We start from the raw sequence: 23,176 nt of genomic DNA, 5'->3' as shown, positions 1-23,176 counted from the left end.
TTATTAATGAACTCCAAGTGTTTTTTTTTCTACTTTAACATAGGGAATGTTATGAATTGGATTCTTTTAATTGATACACATTGTGTATCTTTCTGTCTTTTTCAGTCACCTTGTTTCTGGTGGGTGATGATGGAACGGCTATGGTTGTCTTTGCTTCTGCTGGTGGCAGCATGCAAGGGACAACAGTGTCCAAAACGTTGTATGTGCCAGAGTCTGTCGCCGTCGCTCGCTATTCTCTGCGCGAAGACCGGCTTGCTGTTTGTTCCTGTTGCAATAGACCGACGTACAGTTGAGCTTCGGCTTCAAGAGAACTTCATCACAGGTAGTGTGGCATTATTACTTCCTTCACATTCTACAGGGATTATAGTGGGTAATGAGTTGTTACTTAAGCATCAGCATAATAAGCAGTAACAGGAGTGTACAAAGTAAACTTATTAAGTGCATGCAGTACAGTAGTCAAAGGACACATGCATGCATAGTTCAGCGTTTTGCTGGATCTATTGGATGATTTTTTTTTTTTTTTTTTTGTATATTGGTTACAAAAATGATGCTTTCTTCAGTTCATGCCAGATAATATCATTCATCACCAGTGTTGGGAACATTACTTTGCAAAAATAATTATTCATAATCATTATTTGCTCAAAAAAGTTCAATTTTAATAGACATAATTCATTGCCAGGCAAAGTAACTATTTGTATTACTGTGTATAAAAGTGCTTCATATCAAATAATGATAAATATCAATCAAACAATTATTTTTTTTTCAAGCAACACTATAGTACACAAGCTTCAGTATTTATTGCACTCAAACTGGCAACAGCAGGTATATTCTGCACTTCAAATAGTATATTTCTTAAGCAAAAGTATATATTTAAACCACATAATTACATTTGCATAGGGACATTGCAGCTTTTAATATAATGTGGTTTAAACCTTCTTTGGTACCTTTGACAATAATGGCATGCTTAATGGGATCTTCAAATTAATATTGGTTGTAACGCAAATCACCAATTTTCTTCAATTTTATCTCTTGAGGAATCAAACAAACATATGATTTGAAATGGTTCAAATTTTGAAGGATAATTTTACCTGCTAGTGGAATTTAATTTCCAGTGGACTTTCGAATATCCTCATATTTTAAGGTCAATATCTTTTTCCCGCAGTACTGGTTCTGGCTCTTTGAAAGATTTATGTGCTAAAATTTTAAATCAATTTTTCTCAAAACTTGGGATTTCAACCGAGCAACATTAACATTGCTGTAACAGTCAATTTTAAGATTATATCTTTTAAAAGGGAATATTGCATATAAAAATGAAAAATGAGTATCTACATTTTCATATTTGGACATGTAAGCCGGATTTCGAGTAAACATACCTATATATACTGTATATACATCACACAGAAAGAAATCAACAGGATTAAACCAGTTATCTTTCAAGGGAGCCTGCACTGTTCATGCATATGCCTGCGTTTTACCATTAATCTCTTCACATGTTTTAATTTTGTCTAGTGGCCTTGTACTTTGTGCACTGGATGATGGAGTACATGTTTTATTTTATTTGCAAATTAATTAATCCTCCTCATAATATTATTTGAATGAATCTTTGAAACATGCTAAAAATGCTAGAGCCTCGATCCATGCTGTAATATACCTGAAGGTCGTGGAATTCATTCATCAAGAAGTCATCTAAAAACTTTAGCGCTCAATCAATTCCATAATTGTATTTCCTCACTTTTTCAAAAGGTGGAATTTTGAGGTGAGATGCCAGCCTTTCACAATCCTTGGTGACATTCACTGAATGACTTGCCTCAAGATTTTATTTTTGAATTTATGTTTATGTGGAATTCATCCTCCCAATATTCTTTACAGCAGGGGTTCTCAAACCTTTTGGAGTCAGGGTCCCCTTTTAGGAGAGCGAATTTTCCAAGGACCCTCTGAATAAGTTTTCACAGTTCAGGTAAAGACCAATCACATCTCAGCTTGTAGACGTCCCATGACCAAAAGTAGAAAATGAGCGAGCCATGTTTGGCTTTTTCCTCATTGCCTGAGCAAGTGTGATGTCATTTTCAGTCAACAGCAAATGAACAAAATCTGCCTATTGTTTGCAATATCAATGTAAATGCCATCTTCAGACTAGTGGAGGTCCATCGACGATATAATTGAAAAGAAAATGTTTGTGTTGACTATCCCTTTGAGGGGGCAGCCTTGTCTTACTCAAGTGAGGATCCACTGTGTACCATGCTTTATATTCAGCTCAGCCAATGGGAAGTACAAGTGTGTATTTCTTAAATGACCTCTGAGGATGGAGGTAGAAGTGGCTGCATGTTTATTCTGGTTTCAAGTCAAGTTTTTCAAGTCTAAAAAAAAGCACACAAGAAAAAAGACCCATTAAGTGCACAAGAATCAAGGACACAAGGACTGTAAATTATCTTGCTGCCAGTGGTCACACTTGTCTGTCTGCAGATTAGCATATTTGACGCATGCAGTGTACACATTGACATGTCCAAATATTACCCCGTTAGGGACCACTTGGTGTGAAATGCAGAAGCTAAACAACATTCAACTTACTTTTTGATTTTGACATAGGATTCCCAAAGTGGCGGATCTTTGACCACTTGTGTGGCAAAATCCAGCTCCCACAAAGACACATTTTATAAATTGGCAATGATAAAAATGTTTACTTGGTTTTTCCACTGGAAGGTATTCTCAAAATGAAAATTGCTCATCTCATCCATCTATCCAGCCATCCATTCATCCATCTATTCATCAACCGCTTGCTTATCGTGGGAGTCGTGTCGGAGGCAGCGGCTTTATCAGGGAAGCTCAGACTTCCCTCTTCCCAGTCACTTCATCCAGCTTCTCCAGGGGGATCACAAGGTGTCCTCAGGCAAGCCGAGAGTCATAGTCTCTGCACCTTGACTTGGGTCATCCACAGGGCCTCTTCCCGGTGGGACAAGCCCAGAACGCCTCTCTAGCGAGGTGTCCAGGAGGCATCATAACCAGATCCCAGAGACCTCTCAGCAGGATCCTCTCAATGTGGAGGAGCAGTGTCTCAACTCTGAGTCCCCCTCCTGGATGACAGAGCTTCTCACTCTATCGATAAAGCACTTGGACACCCTGTGTGGGAAACTCATTTCGGCCGCTTGTATCCGGGATCTCGTTATTGCTCTGATGATGCACTGCACACAACCAAATGTGAAGGCAGGAATGTAGATTGACCGGTAAATAAGAGAACTTTGCCTTTGATCTCAGCTCTTTTTTAACCACAAAAGACTGATACAGAGTTTGCTTCGCAACGGACGCTGCACCAATCAATCCATTGGTTTCACACTCGATTCTGCCCTGATTCATGAACAAAACCTCGAGATCCCGGTATGGGCACTCCACCCTTTTCCGACTGAGGGGTATGGTATCAGATTTAAAGGTTCTGATCTACATCCAAACCACTTTACACCTGGAGGCAAACCACTACAGTGAGAGTTGGAGACATTGGCCTCAAGAATCAAAGAGTTTTATGCAAAAAAGATGAGCAGTGACATGAAGAGATGCAATGCTGAGACCACCAAACAGGACCCTCTCAATGATTTAGTTTTGCTTAAAAATTCCGTCCATACAACACATGCACGCAATTAAAAACATACACATTATTTTCAAGGCTTTCTGCCACAGGAAATTCATTGTTTTTCTGTCTGCTCCTTTCCAGCTGTCCGGAGGAAAGACTTTGCTAACATGACCAGCCTGTTGCATCTGACGCTGTCCAGAAACACCATCAGTCAGATCCTTCCTTCAGCTTTCAGTGACCTGCGACGACTAAGAGCACTTCATTTAGACTCAAATAGGTTAACTGTTATTAAGGTAAGCTCAATGGATGTAATTTTTGTCTTCTGAATTGGGATATTTGAATTTTGAATATCAAAACATCTTACAAAAATGTCCCATAGTTGTTACAGTCTACAGACTATAGTGCTATAGCTAGTATAGTTGAAATCTTTACAAAGTCAATTAAATCCAATTAAGCTGTCATTATGATGATGTGTTTGCTTGAAACATGTTGGAGGATAGTTGTATGTATTAATTTTGCAGTTTTGCTTCATTTGATCGTTTCAGGATGATCATTTCAAAGGTCTCACCAACCTTCGCCATCTAATTCTGGCCAATAACCAGCTCCACTCTATATCTCCCCATGCTTTTGAGGACTTTCTGACCACACTAGAGGATTTGGACCTCAGCTACAATAATCTTGCAAAAGTTCCATGGGACACAATTGGACGTCTAACAAATGTCAATACCTTAAACATGGATCATAACCTCATTGAAAATGTTCCCCAGGGAGTGTTCACCAATTTACACAAACTTGCCAGGTAAAAAAAAAAAAAAATGCTTTAATGTCTCTATTATCATAGCTATTATTGTGGCAGTATTGAAAAAAAATGGACCAGTGAAGATCGCTCTCCTGTTTCTCTGACTGTCAAACCATACACTCTCATTTCTGCAGGCTGGACATGACATCTAACAAACTGAAAAAAATCCCTCCTGACCCTTTGTTCCTGAGAATCCCAGTTTATGCAAAATCCAAAGGCAGCCCCCTTTCATCCTTAGTTTTGAGTTTTGGTGGAAACCCTTTGCATTGCAATTGTGAACTCCTGTGGTTAAGGAGGCTGACCCGAGAGGATGATTTGGAGACGTGTGCTTCACCCCCAGACCTTAGTGCCAAATACTTCTGGACTATACCTGAAGAGGTAAGATTGTAGTCCATGAATAAATAAATGAAATAGAATTGGAAAATACATCTGCCACATGAATGAAATGTATGCTTTCTCGCCTCAGGAATTTATTTGTGATCCACCTGTGTTAACCCGCAAGTCACCTCAGACCGTGACTATGGAGGGCCAGCCATCCAGTCTCAAATGTAAAGCAAATGGAGATCCAGAACCAGAAGTCCATTGGATCAGTCCTGAGGGGCGACTTATCTCAAATGGCACAAGGTATTAGCATGCACTTCATACCGTAATAGATGTCCCACAGACCTTTATACCATGGCCATTATTAATACAGTACATAGAGTATGTGCCTTACCAACATGGTTGTACAGTATATGTGAATTAACTAACAATGATGCGTACTTGCAGCCAGGAGATGTGAAGCCACCAGTGGCCATCTTACATTGCCAAGCTCGCCGAACTTTAATGGCATTTTTTTGTGTCATTTTCTGCCTTTAAAAAATGCAACATGCGTGGCATACAGCTGTACTAAATAGTCTGAGGGAACAAAGCATACAAATGTAATCATTAAGAATGCTTTTTTTTTTTTGGGAACATTAACAGTACTGTATCTCTGAGTGCTTTGTGTGAAGCATGTTGTCAGGACCATCAACTAAATGAAAGCAAAGCTCATGAGGTAAACATTTACTTCGGAATGTAAACTTAAACTGTCACAAATTCACAATACTTCGATAGCATAGTTTGAATAGTCAATGAAACAAGTGATGTTTTTTTTAGGTAATACAAGGAATCTAGCATAAAACATGCATTGATAACATTGATTTTGGCGAAAATTGTACGTGGCACGTCTAAGATGGCCTATTGAGTGATGTTTTTTTAGGTAATACAAGGAATCTACCATAAAACATGCATTGATAACATTGATTTTGGCGAAAATTGTCCGTGGCACGTCTAAGATGGCCTATTGATAGTCCATTCATATTGCTGGCAAAATCCTCTCATTTAAAAAATCATTTTTTTAGGAGACGACACTAATGAAAAGTTTGTTCAATCAATGGCATTGCAGCATGAATGTTAAATTATTCCAAGAATTTAGATTGGTAAAAAACACCCACACTCATTGACTCACACAAATTGTGAACACTTGCTTTTAATGTGACACGTCTGAGCCGAGACGTGAACTCAGAATTTAAAGCCACGAGGCATATATTTTAATTAAAATTCACTGTTTCCCAAGCTTACATATTTAGTCAACAAATGTGATGTTTTATTTCTTTCAGGTCATTAGTTTTTCCAAACGGAAGCTTGGAGATCAATGTCACCTCTGTGAAGGATGCAGGAAACTTCACCTGCATTGCCTCTAATGCAGCAGGCGAATCCACAGGAAGAGTGGAATTGGTTGTTACACCGATGCCCCATCTGGCCAACAGCACAAGTCGCAGCAGAGACCCGTCAGAGACCAGAGAACCTGCTCCCTCCGACATTCTAACCTCCTCAAAAGTTTTGATGCCTAACAATGAAACTAGAGCAGATCGCAGGGTTTCCTTGGTGGAGCTGACGGGAAACTCTGCCCTCATTAGATGGAGCAGTCAGACAAGTATGTCAGGAGTCAGGATGTTCCAGGTCCAGTACAACAGCTCTGGGGATGACACACTGGTGTACAGGTTGGTCTGTTTACATGTCTAAAATTTCAGTTCATAATGTGTCTCTCTGCATAAATCATCTTGATGCATCTTAGTAAACCATCTTAGACGGCCTTCGTATTTGCTGTTGAGTGTCTGTGTGCATTCGCTTGTTTGATAATCAGGGGGCTTCTGCTGCTGCATTGTGGTTGAGAACAGATGATAGATGATGCACAAAGAGATTAGCCAGTCATGCAGTAATACATGTCTAATCAAGTGAAAATAGGAAGTGTTCTGCAGTGGAACAGAGCTACTGACAATCAAAACTCGCCAGATTTGAGGATGGTGGCTGCTGAACACACTTCAGCACTTGTCTCTCAAGCTTTGTCATCAAATGACTTTGCTGATCGTTCTCTTTTTATTGATTTTAAATTGGTGTGAGAGAATATCATTTGTTGATGGGGACTTATTTAATTTCTTTGAGATTTTTACATTTTTAAACCACATCTTATTTAACAGCTTTCTGCTATCAACCAGCTCTATCACGTGTTACATTTTCAATTGAGCAGAGTATGCATGTTGCGGTTTGTGAGGGAATAAGACAGTTTTTCTGTTAGTGTATAGCAGGGAGCTGTATCTCTATCATCATCACGTGTTACATTTTCACAAAAATATCTGAAAAGAATCATCGTAAAGTCCTGCTCGTTTTGAGTACTGAAGGTACAGGTTTCCATAGCAACAGATGAGCAATGCCAGTTTATCCCTCAAATGGAAAGTTATTTCTATGTTACTATGAAGGCAGTGAGTGGGCCCTTTTAGATAGGGGTATGCATCTTTATACGTATAAAGGCGTTCATTCCGGCTCTTTTACTCTTGTCATTGTCATTAAACTGCTGTATCTCACCAGGGTAATAAGTGAAAAATATTGCTGAAAAAGGTCGTGAAATAACCCACTCTATACTTTATTGCCATTATCTGTGTATCATTTCCATACTGACCATAAATGCTTATATTTGAAATGAATGTTGATACTAATTTTGAGTGAGAACAGTTTAATAGATTAGTTGGCATCACAGGTATACTGTAAACTGCAGGCCTATAGCACAAATTTTAATTTTTAAATTTTAATTGATGATTCAAAGTGGTTATTATGACATGAGCAGCACTGAAGCATGTTGTCCATGTTGTCCGCGCCCCCTCTGGCATCACCTTTTTTCAAATTTATGCACTTGCCAACTTTAGTTTCAGTAATTATTGCACACTTTCTGTAAATCCTATGAACTTCATTTCACTTCTCAAATATCACTGTGTTTATCTGCTATATGATATATTTTACTGACATTAATAATCTGAACCACCAATGATGTATAAAGGAAAATCTTGAAAGGTATGCCTAAACCTTTTCATACCACTGTAATTGACGTGTGTGTGAGAGAGCCAGAATAGTCATCTGTGAGGAGGGAAAAAGGAAGAAAAAAGACATGACTGAACACCATTCCTGTCATTCTTGATCTATTTAATGAAAGGCAGCAGAAATATTTGTCATGACTTCAATGTGATTGGGAACCGCGACAGTAAAAAGACACTTTTAACGCATATTTTATGCTTACTTATCACCAGATCCATGGCGGTCAACCTACATTTGTTAGCAGTGGAGTGAAACATTACATTTACATTTGCAGCCGTGTGGCTTTTGTGCGTCACACAAGTTTTCAAAACCGAGCAGCATAAGCCGTAGCAGCAAAATATGAGCAAAAAAAGATTTTTGTTACAGATAAGCGCACTGGACTATAAACCGCAGGTAATAAAATGAGATATTTCTGCAAAAAGATGGTAAATCGAAGTTTAATTTTTAATTTTATTATTATTTTTTTTTGTAATTGTCTGCCAACAGCAAATTCTATCTTTAACAGACTGAACATGCCTGCATATTTGGTCCCAAGATATTTATAGAAAATGGATGGATGGATATTTTCAACACTAACAGAATACTGTTAAAAACCAATTCAAAATCGAAATCAGTACTTTCCGAGCATTTTTTTTTTATCTCCCTTTGTTTGATAGATTTGTTAAGTGAACATAAAAACACATTGCACATAATTCATATTTGCTATCATAAATACATAAATAAAATCATACATACAGTGTTCTATATATAAAATTTACACATCACAAATTTACCCCAAATTTTATACATTCTCTTATTCGATTTAGACACATATTTTTAAAACTCTTTTTGAGCACAGCCATCGATTCACATCTTTTCAGTTCTATTTCATCGTTGTTCTATAAATTCATGCACACATTTGCTTGCTGGTGGCTAGCAAAAAAAAAAACAACAGATAAGACACACTGGACTATAAACCACAGGGCTCAAATCATGAGGAAAATGCAGCGGCTTATAGTCTGAAAAATACGGTATGTGTGTATATATACCGTATTTTCCGGACTATAAGCCGCACCGGTATATAAACCGCAGCGGCAAAATATGAGCAAATAAATGATTCTTGTCACGGAGAAGTCGCACTGGACTATAAGCCGCAGGGCTCAAATCATGAGGAAAAAGTAGTGGATGTGCCACCGCCTAGCATATTCTGTACATGCACATTAACAGCATATATACAGTATATATATATATATATATATATATATATATATATATATATATATATATATATATATATATATATATATATATATATATATATATATATATATATATTTATATATATATATATATATCACACACAGTATGTATGTATGTTCATCACCTTTGAAAATCCATTAGTGGATGTGCCACCGCATGGCCTTTTTGGAGTACAAAATAAAAAGCATATACTGTACATGTACATTAACAGCATGTCTATGTTTGGATCTTTTCTCTCATCTCATGTCTGTCTTTGCTCAATAGCCATTAAGACGGAGGCGCTTTGAAAAAAGGGTGACAAAACTGAGTATCGAGTGCAGCTCATCATTGGTGAGGCAGTGGCTCTTCTGGAGTATGATCTAAAAATATGAAGCCAAAATAGAATGTTAGCCTATCTTTCAATTTTCACCTTAATTGAAACATTTGTTTACAATTCGCTTTTAATCAATCAATTATATACTGTTCAACAATGTCATAGGATTAAAAAAGTGTTTGGTCTTACTTTTATGTTTAATATGTATGAAAAAAAAATCTCAAATCTAATATCATAACTGCATGTCTACAGTTCCTTACAAAGCAATTTGTCGAAAATTGGAAAAAAAAATATACGTGTTGCAACACAGTTACCTCATTACAGCAGGGTCTGCATCTCCTCAACCATGTAAGGAAAAGTGCCATGCTTCTTTTATGAATTGTGCTGATGAAGCATAGCACTGCCATTTGCTGGCAGTAGCAGGTTGCTTCCTTGACTCCACCGTGCACTTTGAGTTGCTTTTCTGGCCTGTCAAAGACTAAATACATCACACATTGAAAAAGTTTTGAAGGAGGAAACATTAATCCAAATGAATGAAATCCAGTCCTCAGTTGTAGCAAATGTGTTGGTGTGTCATTTTATATGTCATTGGTGTGTGTGTGTGTTTAAAGTTTATTTTACTGCTTATTGTTTACAGGCCAGGTTGGTGGCCTAGTGCTGTGCAAAGCAGGCTTATAGCTGGGTTAAATCATTCAGTTTATTAATAATACTAGCATGCAGTGTATCTAGGCTACAGCAAACATAACATCACAAAGATAACATGTCCAAATGTGTATTTGAGATTTGCCACTGATACACTTGATGTATTTACGACAGCTGTTCTTTAATTTTGTCTTAACATGATCGGTGTGTTCACAAAAATTGATAGCCCTTCATATTACTCAGTGCCAAAGAAGATGCTTGAAAAATGTACTTTTGCAGTTTGGATGCTTTTTTTTTTTTCAAATCACAGAAGGCAGGTTGGAAGATTTTTTTTCTCTTTTACTTGCACAGAGTGGGAGCAATATCATCAAATACCATTGGGCTATACATATTTGAAGTATGCTATTTGGCTTCCAGTAAAGGCTCAATAAAATAAAATGTATCAGATACGCTCTATCTGCGAGCTTATTTTGCAAGAGAAAGTACTGAGTTTCTTCATTCATTCATGACCAAAATTACGGACTCTTACTCTGTACAGGAAAGGCATAAAATATGCCAAAATGTATTCCTCATCTGCTTTGCAAGCATGTGCAACACTTACTACAGACAACACCATAGGGGCTTCATCTGGACTGCTCACATTACTTCCCGGTGGTAGATTGTGCACATTGCAGTTGCTGCTGAGGGCAGTCTTCCATGAAATCCACCCGCATTTCGTTGCCCAGAGTGATCATGTTAATTAAAACGAATGACATCTGTATGTGTGTGTTTGTATGTGTGTGTGCTGGTGGGTGATAACTTGGTCTCCAAGGATATGGCGTTGTAGTAGGTGATGAAGCAGAGTATGGATGTTGCAGATTGGGAGGGAATAAGACAGTTTTTTCTGTCAGTGTATAGCAGGGAGCTGCATCTCTGTCATCAACGTATGTCATATCTCGTTAATTTATTAGCATTCGAGGGGAAAATATGAGCTACAGGACAGCCCATTTTCATTTATGACAATGTTATTGTCTAAGTCATGTTTCCTTGTTAATAGGTAGTCAGAACGTTATGTCCATTTTGTAAATTCATCAAGAATGTGAAGAACGTGTCAAACATTATTAGTTATGGTTCATTTATTGTGAAGCATTGGCTGGCCTTCTCACAACGCTATTTTACTATAATGCAGTAGATGGAAGGGAAGGGCAACTCATTCTCCCATGTATTTCATTGCACTTCTGGCCTCACGAGCTTGAAAAAAAAAATCTTGTAGCATCCCTCTCAGTTAATGCCTAGGTGAAAGGACAAGCAATAATGAGTACTGCAAGCCAAAGTAAGCTGAGCAAGTCGGATGTCTCACTGCAGCTGGATGAATCTACATACATGAGCTAGACTGCCCAGATGTGAGTTTTCCCAAATATGGTGTTTAATAAACATTGATATCACATTGTTTAGTGATGTCACTGCGAAAGAGAAGCCTTTAGAAAGCTGTATTGGCTGTCCATCATAGGTTATTAGGTTATCGTAAGTCATTGGGTCATCTTGGGGCAAACAAGTTTGGGCACCTCCATAAGAACCATGTTAAAGCAAAGAGCCTCCAGCTTTAAACACCAAAAAAATAAAAAATAAAAAAAACTAAATACATACAAATACATAACAGGCAAATGAATAAGTCTTTGGACTCTGGAAAGAAAATCTTTCTCACTAAACAGAACCAGAAGTGGAAGTCAATGTACTTCCTTTAGAGCAGGGGTCACCAACCTTTTTGAAAGTGAGAGCTACTTCTTTGGTAGGAACAACTGTAGTAAACATGTAAATCAAGTGAAATGTGTTATGTAGATGTAACATATGTATAATTGTTTGTAACAAAATCACACTGTTCTATCACATGGGGTACTCATTTGCTCCTTGTGGGCTACCTGGTGCCCATGGGCACCACGTTGGTGACCCCTGCTTTAGAGTGTGTGTCACACAGAAACATTGGACTAGAAGGTATATAGAGAGACATACAATTCAAGAAAGAAAGAAAGAAAGAAAACACGAGAAAGTAAGCAAATTGTTAGTTTGTTTTGTTGTCACTTTTTTATTGTCTAAAAAGCCCCTTGCTGCAGGTCGCAGAATCAACCTGCAAAAATTTGCTTCACAAAATTAGAAAGTTTCTCCTCATTGATTTCGCAAAACTGCTGTGTAAAAGAAAAAAAATATCAAGCCTTGCTTCATCTAATTGACACTCTGAGGCTGTGCAAAGCCACACAGACTGCGAGTAATGAAAACTTAGTTTGCTACAGGGCTTTGTTACCTCTGCAGATGAGACATCCTCTTTGCTCTTTGTCTTTGCTTGCAATATAGGAGGACCACTAGCAAGGCTTGCCACTAACATTTGCACTAGGAGCACTAGTGCTTCCAACTTTTTGAATTGTTCGCACTGCACAGTATTTGGTCACAAACCCTTTGTAGCACTGGCATAACTATTCACTGAGGTATATTTGTTTCAAATTGTGTACTATAATTTTGTATCATGTAAAAAATGACAACTACTCAAGGCATGAAATGATAAGCATTTTCACATTGTCATACGTGAAATGATGGACTTGTAAATACATGGAATCACTAAACTTGGAATTCCAACGGGAGTCTCAAAATGGTTTTGGTTCATTTGTGTTCAAGAGTGCCAGATGTTAACACTAGAAAGGCGAAAGAGGTGCCACTTGACACTTCTACGTATAAAGACCATCGGCGTGCTGATCGGCACAAAGGATTACAGCTAAATCACTTGTGAAAGGCTAACTTTGTTATGTAAATTGAACAGAAGAGAAGTTGCACAGAGAAGTTGTACTGTATGTTGCTGGGGGAGCACCACACATGCAAATGTGGTCATTAACATAAGAAACTGCGTGGGGTTTATGAGATGTGTATTTTTTTTTAGTGGGAGTGAAACACTTGAACAAACGCTTCTTTTGAAAACTTAAATCAAGATGAGAATGTTTTCGTTTAGATTCTTATTTTAAAACAAAACACTTGGTGGTTCAGATTATTCAAGATGCACATGGTTTCTGAATTGCTCGGTGAAAATTGGGCATTTTCATTAGGGCTGCATGTTCAATTGACATTGCGGAGAAAGAGGAGGCGCAGTCACAAGTAGTAACAAGCAAAATAGGACATAAATTCACTTAGATCATCAATGGGAGGATTTTGGCAACTGGCCATGAAACAAGTCCTTCAATAATGCAGGTAGTAATAAATTCCTCATCAACCATCAAATCATAATATAATGTACCACCAATGAGCGCCATTGTCCTTCATAGCATAGACTTCAACTTATGACAGTGTGGCCAGATGAAGAAACACTTGTTCAAGTGCACATCTTTATTCAACACATGAAGACCTGTCACTAATATCATACTCCAAGTCATTTCATCAAAGTCACAAGGTTCAAAGGTGCTTTCCAACTTGTCTGGTGTGTGAGGGGCATGGTCTTAACACCTGCCAAAACACCAAATAATACATGGATGTCAATCCTTGCATTGACACCCATGCCTTATCAGGCTTTTAATTTTGAGATTTTCTTCTATTAGGTGGTTGTGGTCCGATTAGCTTGACATGTCTTTGTGACCCTTTTCCTCCAAATTATTGCAATCACATTAAACAGCAACCAACATCAATACACTGCCATTAAATAATCATATTCAATCACTTGTTAAGGACATGAAGAAACCGCTCATCACTTACGCTGCCTTTGTATGATAGGGTAGGAATTTCTGCCAGCTGCTAACAATGTGGACGAGACATACTGTATGCGGTCAATTGAAATGCAGTTGGTTATTCAAACTCTGAAAAAGGTCAGTCAATATTATCTTTAGTAATAATAATAATAATTTATATATTCTTGTTTAATAAAAAATACAAACTTGCTTCTCCATTTAAGTCAGTGACTCACAAAACAACGCTGCCAATATCTAGCCTTGAAATACCCAAGTAATATCACCCACATCATTCTTCTTGTAATGTCAGCATTTATACTCTACAATCATGGAAAGTCCACATTGTTTAAGTATTTGCCTTTTTAATGCATTGATGGACAGATTTTCTGTGTGAGTTAGAAATGTTAGAAACCATTTGACTGCAACACATAGTTCGCGGTGAGCACTAACAATGGAGATATGTGCCGAATCATACACCGACAGTGTACCGTATTTTCTGTACTTTAAGGTGCACCCAAAAGCCTTACATTTTTTAAAAGCTGACAGTGTACCTTATAATTCAGTGTCCCTTATATGCATAAACTGCTGACTTCTCTGATCATTGAATTGATGTATCCATGAGCGCAGCTTCATCTAGTGGATACATAACAGGATACAAATGCAGCCCCAGCCACCACTGTAGCTTTGATTCCATGTAGCTTTGAGTCCATGTGCCTTATAAATCTGGTGCGCCGCATATACGATTTTTTATTTTTATTTTATTTATTTATTTTTTTTAAAATAGGCCATTCATTGAAGGTAAGCCTTATAATCCGATGCTCCTTAAAGTGCGGAAAATACAGTAATTAAATAGCAGTTTCTTGGCTTGTTAACCACCTATTGAATAGGATTTTGTTTGTATGGCTGTGTTGGTGGCTATGTGATGTGATGGGAAAAAAAATAAAAAATAAAAAATTACAAGGACACGCTAACCGCAGCACACCACAGCTGCAAACTCCAAGTTCGCTTGCAAGTTGTACAGAAAAAGCCTTGTATTGCTATTGCATTGACGTCTGTGCACTATATGTTTTTATATTGAAATTGGACTTCCTGGCATGCCGTTGGCAGATGATGTGTCTCCCTTTCCGTGTCTTGTCGGATGAATGTTGTCGCCAATGTAGCTATGTCCTGCATAAAACAGGCACTCGCACCATACAAGCGGATGCTTTTTTCACAAGCACTCACTGTGAAGTTGGTTGCGTTTACAAGTGAATTGCCCACAGTATCGAGCCTTGACTATGCTACTCAATTTGCCAGGAAAATGTGCATAGGGGTGGTGCATAGCGTAGGCCAAGGTGGGATTATTGTACTGAATTGGCAATATTTTTTGACAACAACTTGGTCTTGTTGGAAGTTTCTGCAATCTGTGGTGTTTGTATAAGGGTATTTCAATAGCTTTTTCCTTGGCCTGTGCCCTATGTTGCTATAAAGTAAGTTGTGTTATGTACTGTAGCTTTTCATATTCCTACTTGCTCACAAACACACTAATGTATATGAGCATAACATTTTGTTATACTGTTAGGCTTTGGCCCCTTTACTGATAGAAAGCTCTGAGTATCTAACTGCATGACTCACTCTATGCACACCTAGGCCAAAATAAGAAACCCAGCGCAGCCTAACATGGACACACATTGCCATATTTGCGGCAACCAGTAATGAGTCAGTAATTCACAGACTCCAAGAAGCTTGATGTGTTTTGTCATACCTACATTCTCTTATGCGCCTGTAGGCTTTTGCTTCCCTTTTTTCTTCCTCTCTGCATGTTATTCTGTCACTTCTTCTACTTTGCATAATTTGTGTGGTTTAGTGCTTTCATTTTCCCCCACATTTTAGTTCTCATTATGTCTTCCACTTCCTGCATAGAAGATGGAATGTTTGCTCTCAAACAGTTTTCCTATCTCACTGATCTTGTTCTGTGTGTTCTCCCTTCATTTGCCGGTTGGCTTTCCATACTTTTAAGTCATGTTTCATATGTTCTCATCTGTTTGGCCTCTCATCTCCCTTGTCCTGTCTCACATTTCCTCTCTCTGCTCTCGGAGGATTGCTGAAGTCAGCAGAAAGCCAGCGGCTGTCCAACCCATAATCCTCTTGTTTGGCATCTCGCTCCTGTTTTCATCATTGTTCCAAATCGATGTTTAATTAGCCAGCGACATGCCCACCCCTTGCTAACCCTCTAGGTCCCCACTCATCTGTCCACTAACTATCCAGCCCCCACCCAGCCTTCAGATCTTCGCTGATAAAGGAAAGAATAATTCAAAGGAATCGGGGCATAGCATTAGAGTGCAAAAATGGAGGAGAGGGGGAAAGGGGAAAATGGAAGTGACGAGAGTGGATGGAGAGAGGATGAAAGGAAAGATGACGCATGTAAAAAGAAAATCTACATGGGGAGGAGAAAATGACAATTAGCAAGGGTTTCAGGAATTAAAGAGGATTTGGATGGTAAATAGGGATAAAAGATGATCTCTTTTAGCTCCTACAGTTCTCAATAAAAACATGCGCAAATACAACAATCAGTTCCGTCCGCTTTCAAGAGGTATTCTGAGCACAAAAATAATGTTAGAAGATTTATATCATCCCTCACATGATAAACTGTTTGATTTTTGTGAAGGCTGTTCCTAAGTCAATGTTATCGGTTTGACCTGCATTGGTATAATCCTGTTCCCAATATTGTGTGTAATGTGTGGGGAAAATTGTGGACCCAGAAGTGAAATACTGTCAGACGCCAAGCCAATATGACAATAAAGCAAATTAAAGGACCAGAAGTATCTGCACAGCAACTGATACAGCAAGACACAGACCATCACAATCCATCACTTGTCAATAATCAACAGTAATTATAGGGTCCTATATAACAAAATGTAAGCTATGAACCATTATCATAAAAGTCACAAAGACATTATCATAGCAACTGCATAGGAAGTGATATCAGTCACAAAAAGTACAGGGACCTGACATATAATTGACTCCTGTTGAAATATATTAAGAAATATAAATGAAAAAAAATCTATTGTTTAAACCCCTTAAATTCTTCAAAAAACTCATTCATTATATTTCATATTTAATTATGAGTTTTAAAAAAAATGTTGCGTTGGGGCAAATTGAAAAAATACAAAAGTCAAAGATGAGAAAAAATAATGGAATATTCAAGTTTGTTCTAATCAAACTTTAGACACACATGACATTTTAAGTGTTAAGTGCTGAGTCCAGAACTGAGGTAAATAAATAATAAAAAATGATAAAATCATTCCTATCTTGGACAGCAGTCAGAGGTTTAACTCGAGGAGGTCTTTGATCAGAATCCTATATGGACAACTACCCCCCCTTCTCCCAGCCTAAGAAAAACATAGGACACAAGTAGTTTTGGAATTACTTATCTGCCTCCTGAGAGTTTTCCAGGCCCACTTGAGCAAAGCACTCAACACATTCTGAAACTTAGTTCTGGCAGAACACCACCACGTGCCCCATCACTCTGACATCTTCTCTTCTATGTGTGTGTGCGCGGGATGGATTTCTCTTATGTGATGTGTGCAACAATAAATGCAGCATAAATTCAGGGACGATGCACTATAGCATATCCATCGATCACATCCTCACTCAGTCGAGCGCGAGGTACACCTTGTACTCATTAGCTCTCCTCTGAGTGTGTCCAAACCAACTAATTTGGCATTCTCTCTTCAACTTTCCTCACCAAAAAATCCAACGTTGACTGTCCCTCTGATGAGCTTGTTTCTAAACCTCCGGGTGACTCTTAAAGACAAAAGCAATATCTTCATTTCCGCCTTCTTGTAGTTTCTATTTAAAACTACTTAAAAAGCTAAAATTACATGTCTTTCTTCTTTTTTAGCACATAAACACAAATGCAATTCCAGTCATAGGAAACCAGATTCTGGCAGCAATATTGATGATATGCTTTGAGGAAAGGGTTGCATATCATAGAAAAATCTATTCTTTTCCTGTTGGCATGGATTTGAAATCTAACACTGGTAGCATTACTCCTCTTCTCTGTGTCTCTTTCTGTCTTTCTTTAACATACCCCGACACTCCCTTTGCTTAATCACTCTATTATTCATGCCCTTGTGATCCAACTCCATTCTCTTGTGTCTTCCTTATAGCCTTTGAATTCCTTATTCTAATTTCCCCACTAAAAATACACATATGCATGCTTTCATGCATAATCCCAAATTATATTGCCACAGTTTTCTTTTTATGTGGTTAGCATTCTGCCTTTTCAATCACTGGAAGCTTTTACATTGATGTATTATTTTGTCAGTTAAAACTTTTACTCCCTCTCCTTTTTCCTCTTCTTTAAGTTGTCCATTTCTTTTACTTTCAAAGTAATTGCACTGTCCATGCTCAGAGATGAACATTTAACAGACGGCTAAGTACCACACATACAAAAAGAGAAAAAATAATGTATTTGCTCCTTCACCCAAGTCATTGTCCATACTGTCTAGCCATGCATCCATTTTCTAGAACCACTTCTCCTCACTAGCGTCGCATGCTGTCTGTCATCTTTGGGCAGTATGCGGGGGACACCCTTGACTGGTTGCCAGCCAATCGCAAGGCACACAGAGGCAAGCAAACATTCACACTCACAGTCACACCTAAGGACAAATTAGAGTGTACAAAACACCTAAAAAACAAAAAACCTCCGCACAGGAAGCCGGAGGAAGGTGGATTTGATCTCGGGTCCCTGAACTGTGAGGCAGGCGCGCTAACCACTCTTCAACCGTGCCGTTCATAGAGACGGTGTAACATCCCTTTTAACTTTCACATACATGTTGAGCTGATGAAAAAGTTTAATTAATGATTGATTGATTGACTATACGCATAGGGAGTTGGGAAAGAGTGAAGCTGTGTTAAAAGGGAAAAGACTAGATGAAACAAGGGTTAGAGGGTGAATAAAATAAATAAAAAATAAATAAAAAACGAAAAAAATAGGTGCATAAAGAAGTTGACAGGCAGAAACAAAGTTGTGGATTGAACAATTGCTCATTGAGAAAGAAGCACTTTTGCTGAGTTCAATGAAAATAGATTGGTGGCAGAAATTCTCACAGAGTCTTGGTTAGGGCCTCAAAGTCCTGGCCTGAGGGCCCGTTACCATCTTCAAGATAATATATTGCAGATCTTGACTTGACATCAAAGATTAAAGAGGAAGTCATATCATTAATGTTCTTCATGATAATTCTATGCAGTATGTGCTATGCGGCCCCACGACTTTGAACGACATTCTGCAAGTATTACATTGTGGAATACAAATTAAGTTGCACAATCCATTAGGCCTGAAATAAGTTCCTGAGTAATCTGAGTATCTCTCTTTAAAAAATACTTAAGGCATTTTTCCTTGTCTGGATATCTGCTTATTAGCTCTTTCAGTGCCATGGATGAGAATCCTCATATTTTACAATAGTAAAAAAAAATAAAAAATAAAAATAAAAAAATAATATATATATATATATATATATATATATATATATATATATATATATATATATATATATATATATATATAGCACTTTAGTGAAAACTGTGACCATTGAATGGTAGTGTTGCCATACATACAACAAAAATATTACATACTCATAATTCTAATTAAGGACTGGAAATAAATCTTTCAAATGATACCACCCATGCTTACATACTAGATATAGCACACAATGTTCTTTCGGCCATGAAAGATGAGTGAAAATGCTAAATATATTGGCATTTTGAGGTGGCCTTTTCTGATAATGCTTTCCTGATGAGCCTTTTCACTGAAAGAGTTAATATACTCGTCAAAAATACATCAAGCTAATAGCTGCAACAATTGGTAATACTCTACATCACTCTCAAAATACTGTAGCCAAATTCAAAATAAACCTATGAATGGGTAGCTTGTGGTTCGTACGTCCACCTCACAGTTCAGTCCTGAGTTCAAATCCAGCTTGCTCCAGCATTCCTGTGAGGCGTTTGCATGTTTTCCCCAGGCCTAACACACTAACTTGTCCTTAGGTGTGTTAATGGTTGATCATCACTGTGTGCCCTGCAATTGGCTGGCAACCAGTTCAGGGAATCACCCGCCTACTGCCCGAAGACTGCTGGGATAGGCACCAACAAGCCAGTGACCCCTGTGAGGATAAGCGGCTACAGATAATGGATGATGAATGGATAATGGATGGATGAACATGAATGCATTGCTTTTATTTTGAAGCTTTTCCCGGCAGCATGTTGCGGCGAACGACTTCACATAACTTCCACTTGACTTTCACACAGTAGCGTGAAATTATAAGGATTTTAGTTTTGCTATGTTTTATTTTACTTTTTTCTTGTTTGTTGTTGTATTCTTATCCCCTCTTATCCAATGCATGGATCAGAAGATATTAAGTCCAAATATAAGGTCCGAGGTGTGTTTTAAATCTGTTTGTGTGTGGGTGTGTGTGTGTGCGTGTGTGTGCACGTGTCTGTGTGGTGTTTTGGTGGTTGCCAGTGTTGCAGGAGTTAATCTTTGCATTAGAGATATTTAAAACGTTACCTGTGTATGATTTAATTCTAGGCTTAACCATTACCATTTTTTTTTTTGATACCATTTCAGTTCAATGTGAACTTTTCCGCGCTGCATAAAATATAATGCTTTTAAATAATCCCATTTTAATGCATCACTCTCCAATCTGAACACGATGAGAAATATGTAACTTTAAGAATGTGCTTCTTAATCTCACAGTATGATTATGTGAAAGCTTTGAACATTTGCATATTTACTATATAAAGTAACTGATCAGCTAATACAATTTACAGTCAGTCTGTCTCAATAACTTGAAATATATGCCTGCGAAAATTCACGGCTAAAGCCCCCATGCTGGAAAATGAAAGATTAGGCAGTTTCTAATCCTTTGTGTGTCCATCTTACTCATTTTTTTACTGAAGGGCCATATACAGGAATTCAAGCAAAACCGTGTGTGACCCAAATTAGCCAGAAAAAAAAAAAATCCCTTTTAAGCTTAAATTGGAAGTTTTTTTTTTTTTTAATAAATCAAAGACTATATTTTAAAACAATACCAACAATATCTCTAGCATCAACCGATGATGAAAACTGCAGTTTTAACAAAAAAATAGAAACATTTTCTAGTTTACAATAGTACACAACGAGCAACTTTGCTTAGAATTAAAAGTAAAGAAAATGTGAACATTGCCATATAGCATCCCTTAATATCATCAGATGGCAACTGCGATGAATTAACATTGACAAAAAGTACTCATGATGGAACAATTTCACCTTATCTGATTAAACATTTTTTGAAGCATTTCAGTTTATTTCAGTTTGGAGATGTTTCAGTGACAAGATTTCATATGACTGTTGGATTTTTATTTTGATTTTACAACCAATACAGTACATCTTGAAAGAATATTATGTCACTTTTAAAAATAGATTGTGAATTTGGAACACAACTATAAACGGATGTATTGAATTACAGCAGCATGACGGGATATATGTGAAAACTCGGTTTAAACAGGCCTGACTAATCTTCTTGACAGCATTGAGTAAAACACATGCTTTTCCTGAGCTCCCATAAACTTGCCGTGTCTATCGAGCGCACTTGAACTCAAACATCTATTGCAGCCTTTACAAGACTTTTAAGCCATTAACAAGCCTCAGCCTCAACTCCCTCCCCCTATGGCCCACTTAGATTGATGTAAAATTAGTCTTTAATCCACCATCTGAACTAAATACACTCTCCCTAGTTTCAACATTGCTGATTTAAAAAAAAAATCTTATCCACATTCATTTCCTATCCTTTTGTCATTCTAATGCCCCATATTTCAATCCAGATTTTCATTCAAATGTTGGGGCATCTACTTTAAATGGAAGTTTGTTTAACACATTGTGTCCACTTTTCACGCCTCATTTTAACTGGATCCATTCCCCTCCGTTTTGCTCTCTCTCCACCTTGCCATTTTTTTTCGTTTTTGCTCTGTCCGCTACTCTTGGTGCTTGATGGGGCATGGACAGTTTGTGGATCGATTGGGTTGATAAATGGGAGCGAATCTGACAAAGGCTTTTGAAAACATAACCCATTAAATCTGATTTAGAAGTGTCCACTCGTGTAGGCCGGAATGACATATGAACAGGCATGAACACACAGGAATATACTCCATGTGTTTGGCCGCACAACTATGGGATCGAGGAGATATGGCACCAGGTTCTGGGCTTACCCTTACCCTGTCCTCGCAATGGAGATTGATTATTCATTATTCAAAGTTGATTTGTCCACGCATTGAAAGCAAGGCGGAAGATGTGGTCGCTTTTTTGTCACAAAAAACAGTTTAAAAAAAAAAAAGAAACTTTTACCTTTTTCCTATTTATAAGCAACTCACATATTTCTGCTGTCGAGTGTTTCAAGGTTACAGAATTAGCAATGTGCCCTTCTGTTTCTTAAAGCGGGCTGCGGGAAAAATTACTCACAAAGTGAAGTGGACGTGCAGAGAAAGACAGGCGCTAACCGACTGAGGTAGTGCAACAGACATTGCCTCGGTATTGGTGGCAATTATGAAATCAAAGTGGGTCTGCCTCATCCGTTTTATCATACCATCAGTATTGGATACCCTGAGTATGGTTTATGTGTTACCGGGAGAAATTCAAACAATCAAGTAGCTTGGTTTCAAAAGCAACACTTTTGTGGGTTTCAGTCAAATTACATTATAGTTCAGTGATAGTGTAAAATACAATTTGCATATCAAAGAAACCTTTGGGAGGATTCATGTGGTTTGTGATATCAGGTCACTTTCAGCTAATATGTATTCCAACTGTGTTTTTAACATAAATACTGAACTGCCTCGATTTTCAAAACTTGTTTTGGGATAAGTAGATTCTGATTACAAATTGTGCGTGTTGCATTTCAGGGTGTCTTTTGGTGTTTACAGATTCATAACGTAGGGGTTGGATAATCTGGACCCAGGAATGCGGAAAGATAGAACGTTTATGCAAAAAAAAAAAAAAAACATCAACGTCACCTTAGCAAGACTCACAAAACTATATCAGAAATTAGACTGAAAGAAACAAGAAACCTGCATCTGTGATTGACATGACATTTTGACACGTCAATGAGATTGTGGCGCTTATAACTACTTTTAGATATCAATCATCTATAGCAGGGGTCTCAAACTTATTTTCAATCCAGGCCACATTGTAGTTATAGTTTTTGTCAGAGGACCTGTATGCCTGTGAAATCAAATACATTTTAGGTGTGTTTGTCGCACTTCTAACACGTTTTGAAATCAGATGCCATATAAAACTGTTCAAAAAAGACTGGGAACAAAAAATGCTTGGTTTTGCAAATTTGGTATTTTAACCAGAAACTTGAAGTCAAATCAGCATTTCGCAGGCCACATAAAATAATGTGGTGGGCCGGAAACTAAAAACTAGCAAACTAAAGAACCATAGCAACTGCATGGCAACGGATACAGGAGCTAATCACTCAAAACAGTTAAAAAAAAAAAAAAAAAACATTAAAATGACAAAATGTGACAAATACATG

General features: G+C 37.7%; 1 protein-coding gene across 5 annotated transcripts in view; it reads left to right on the top strand.

Moving 5' to 3' along the window:
- The window catches only part of LOC148416200 (leucine-rich repeat and fibronectin type III domain-containing protein 1-like protein), a 169,480-nt gene that overhangs the window by 104,901 nt on the left and 41,403 nt on the right, over positions 1-23,176 (top strand). For all 5 annotated transcript variants that reach the window (XM_088428072.1, XM_088428075.1, XM_088428074.1 and 2 more), the window contains 6 exons: positions 106-322; positions 3,704-3,855; positions 4,108-4,361; positions 4,496-4,739; positions 4,828-4,985; positions 6,002-6,385. In XM_088428072.1, coding sequence (XP_088284198.1) covers positions 127-322; positions 3,704-3,855; positions 4,108-4,361; positions 4,496-4,739; positions 4,828-4,985; positions 6,002-6,385 — 1,388 coding nt within the window. In that variant the 5' untranslated portion in view covers positions 106-126. The remainder of the gene's footprint in view (positions 1-105; positions 323-3,703; positions 3,856-4,107; positions 4,362-4,495; positions 4,740-4,827; positions 4,986-6,001; positions 6,386-23,176) is intronic.

This window comes from Hippichthys cyanospilos, chromosome 11 (genome assembly GCF_059441005.1).
Source record: "Hippichthys cyanospilos isolate Australia breed blue-spotted pipefish chromosome 11, RoL_Hcya_1.0, whole genome shotgun sequence".
Taxonomy (NCBI): domain Eukaryota; kingdom Metazoa; phylum Chordata; class Actinopteri; order Syngnathiformes; family Syngnathidae; genus Hippichthys; species Hippichthys cyanospilos.
Note: the sequence above shows the minus strand (reverse complement) of the source record. Positions and strands in the feature narration are given on the sequence as shown.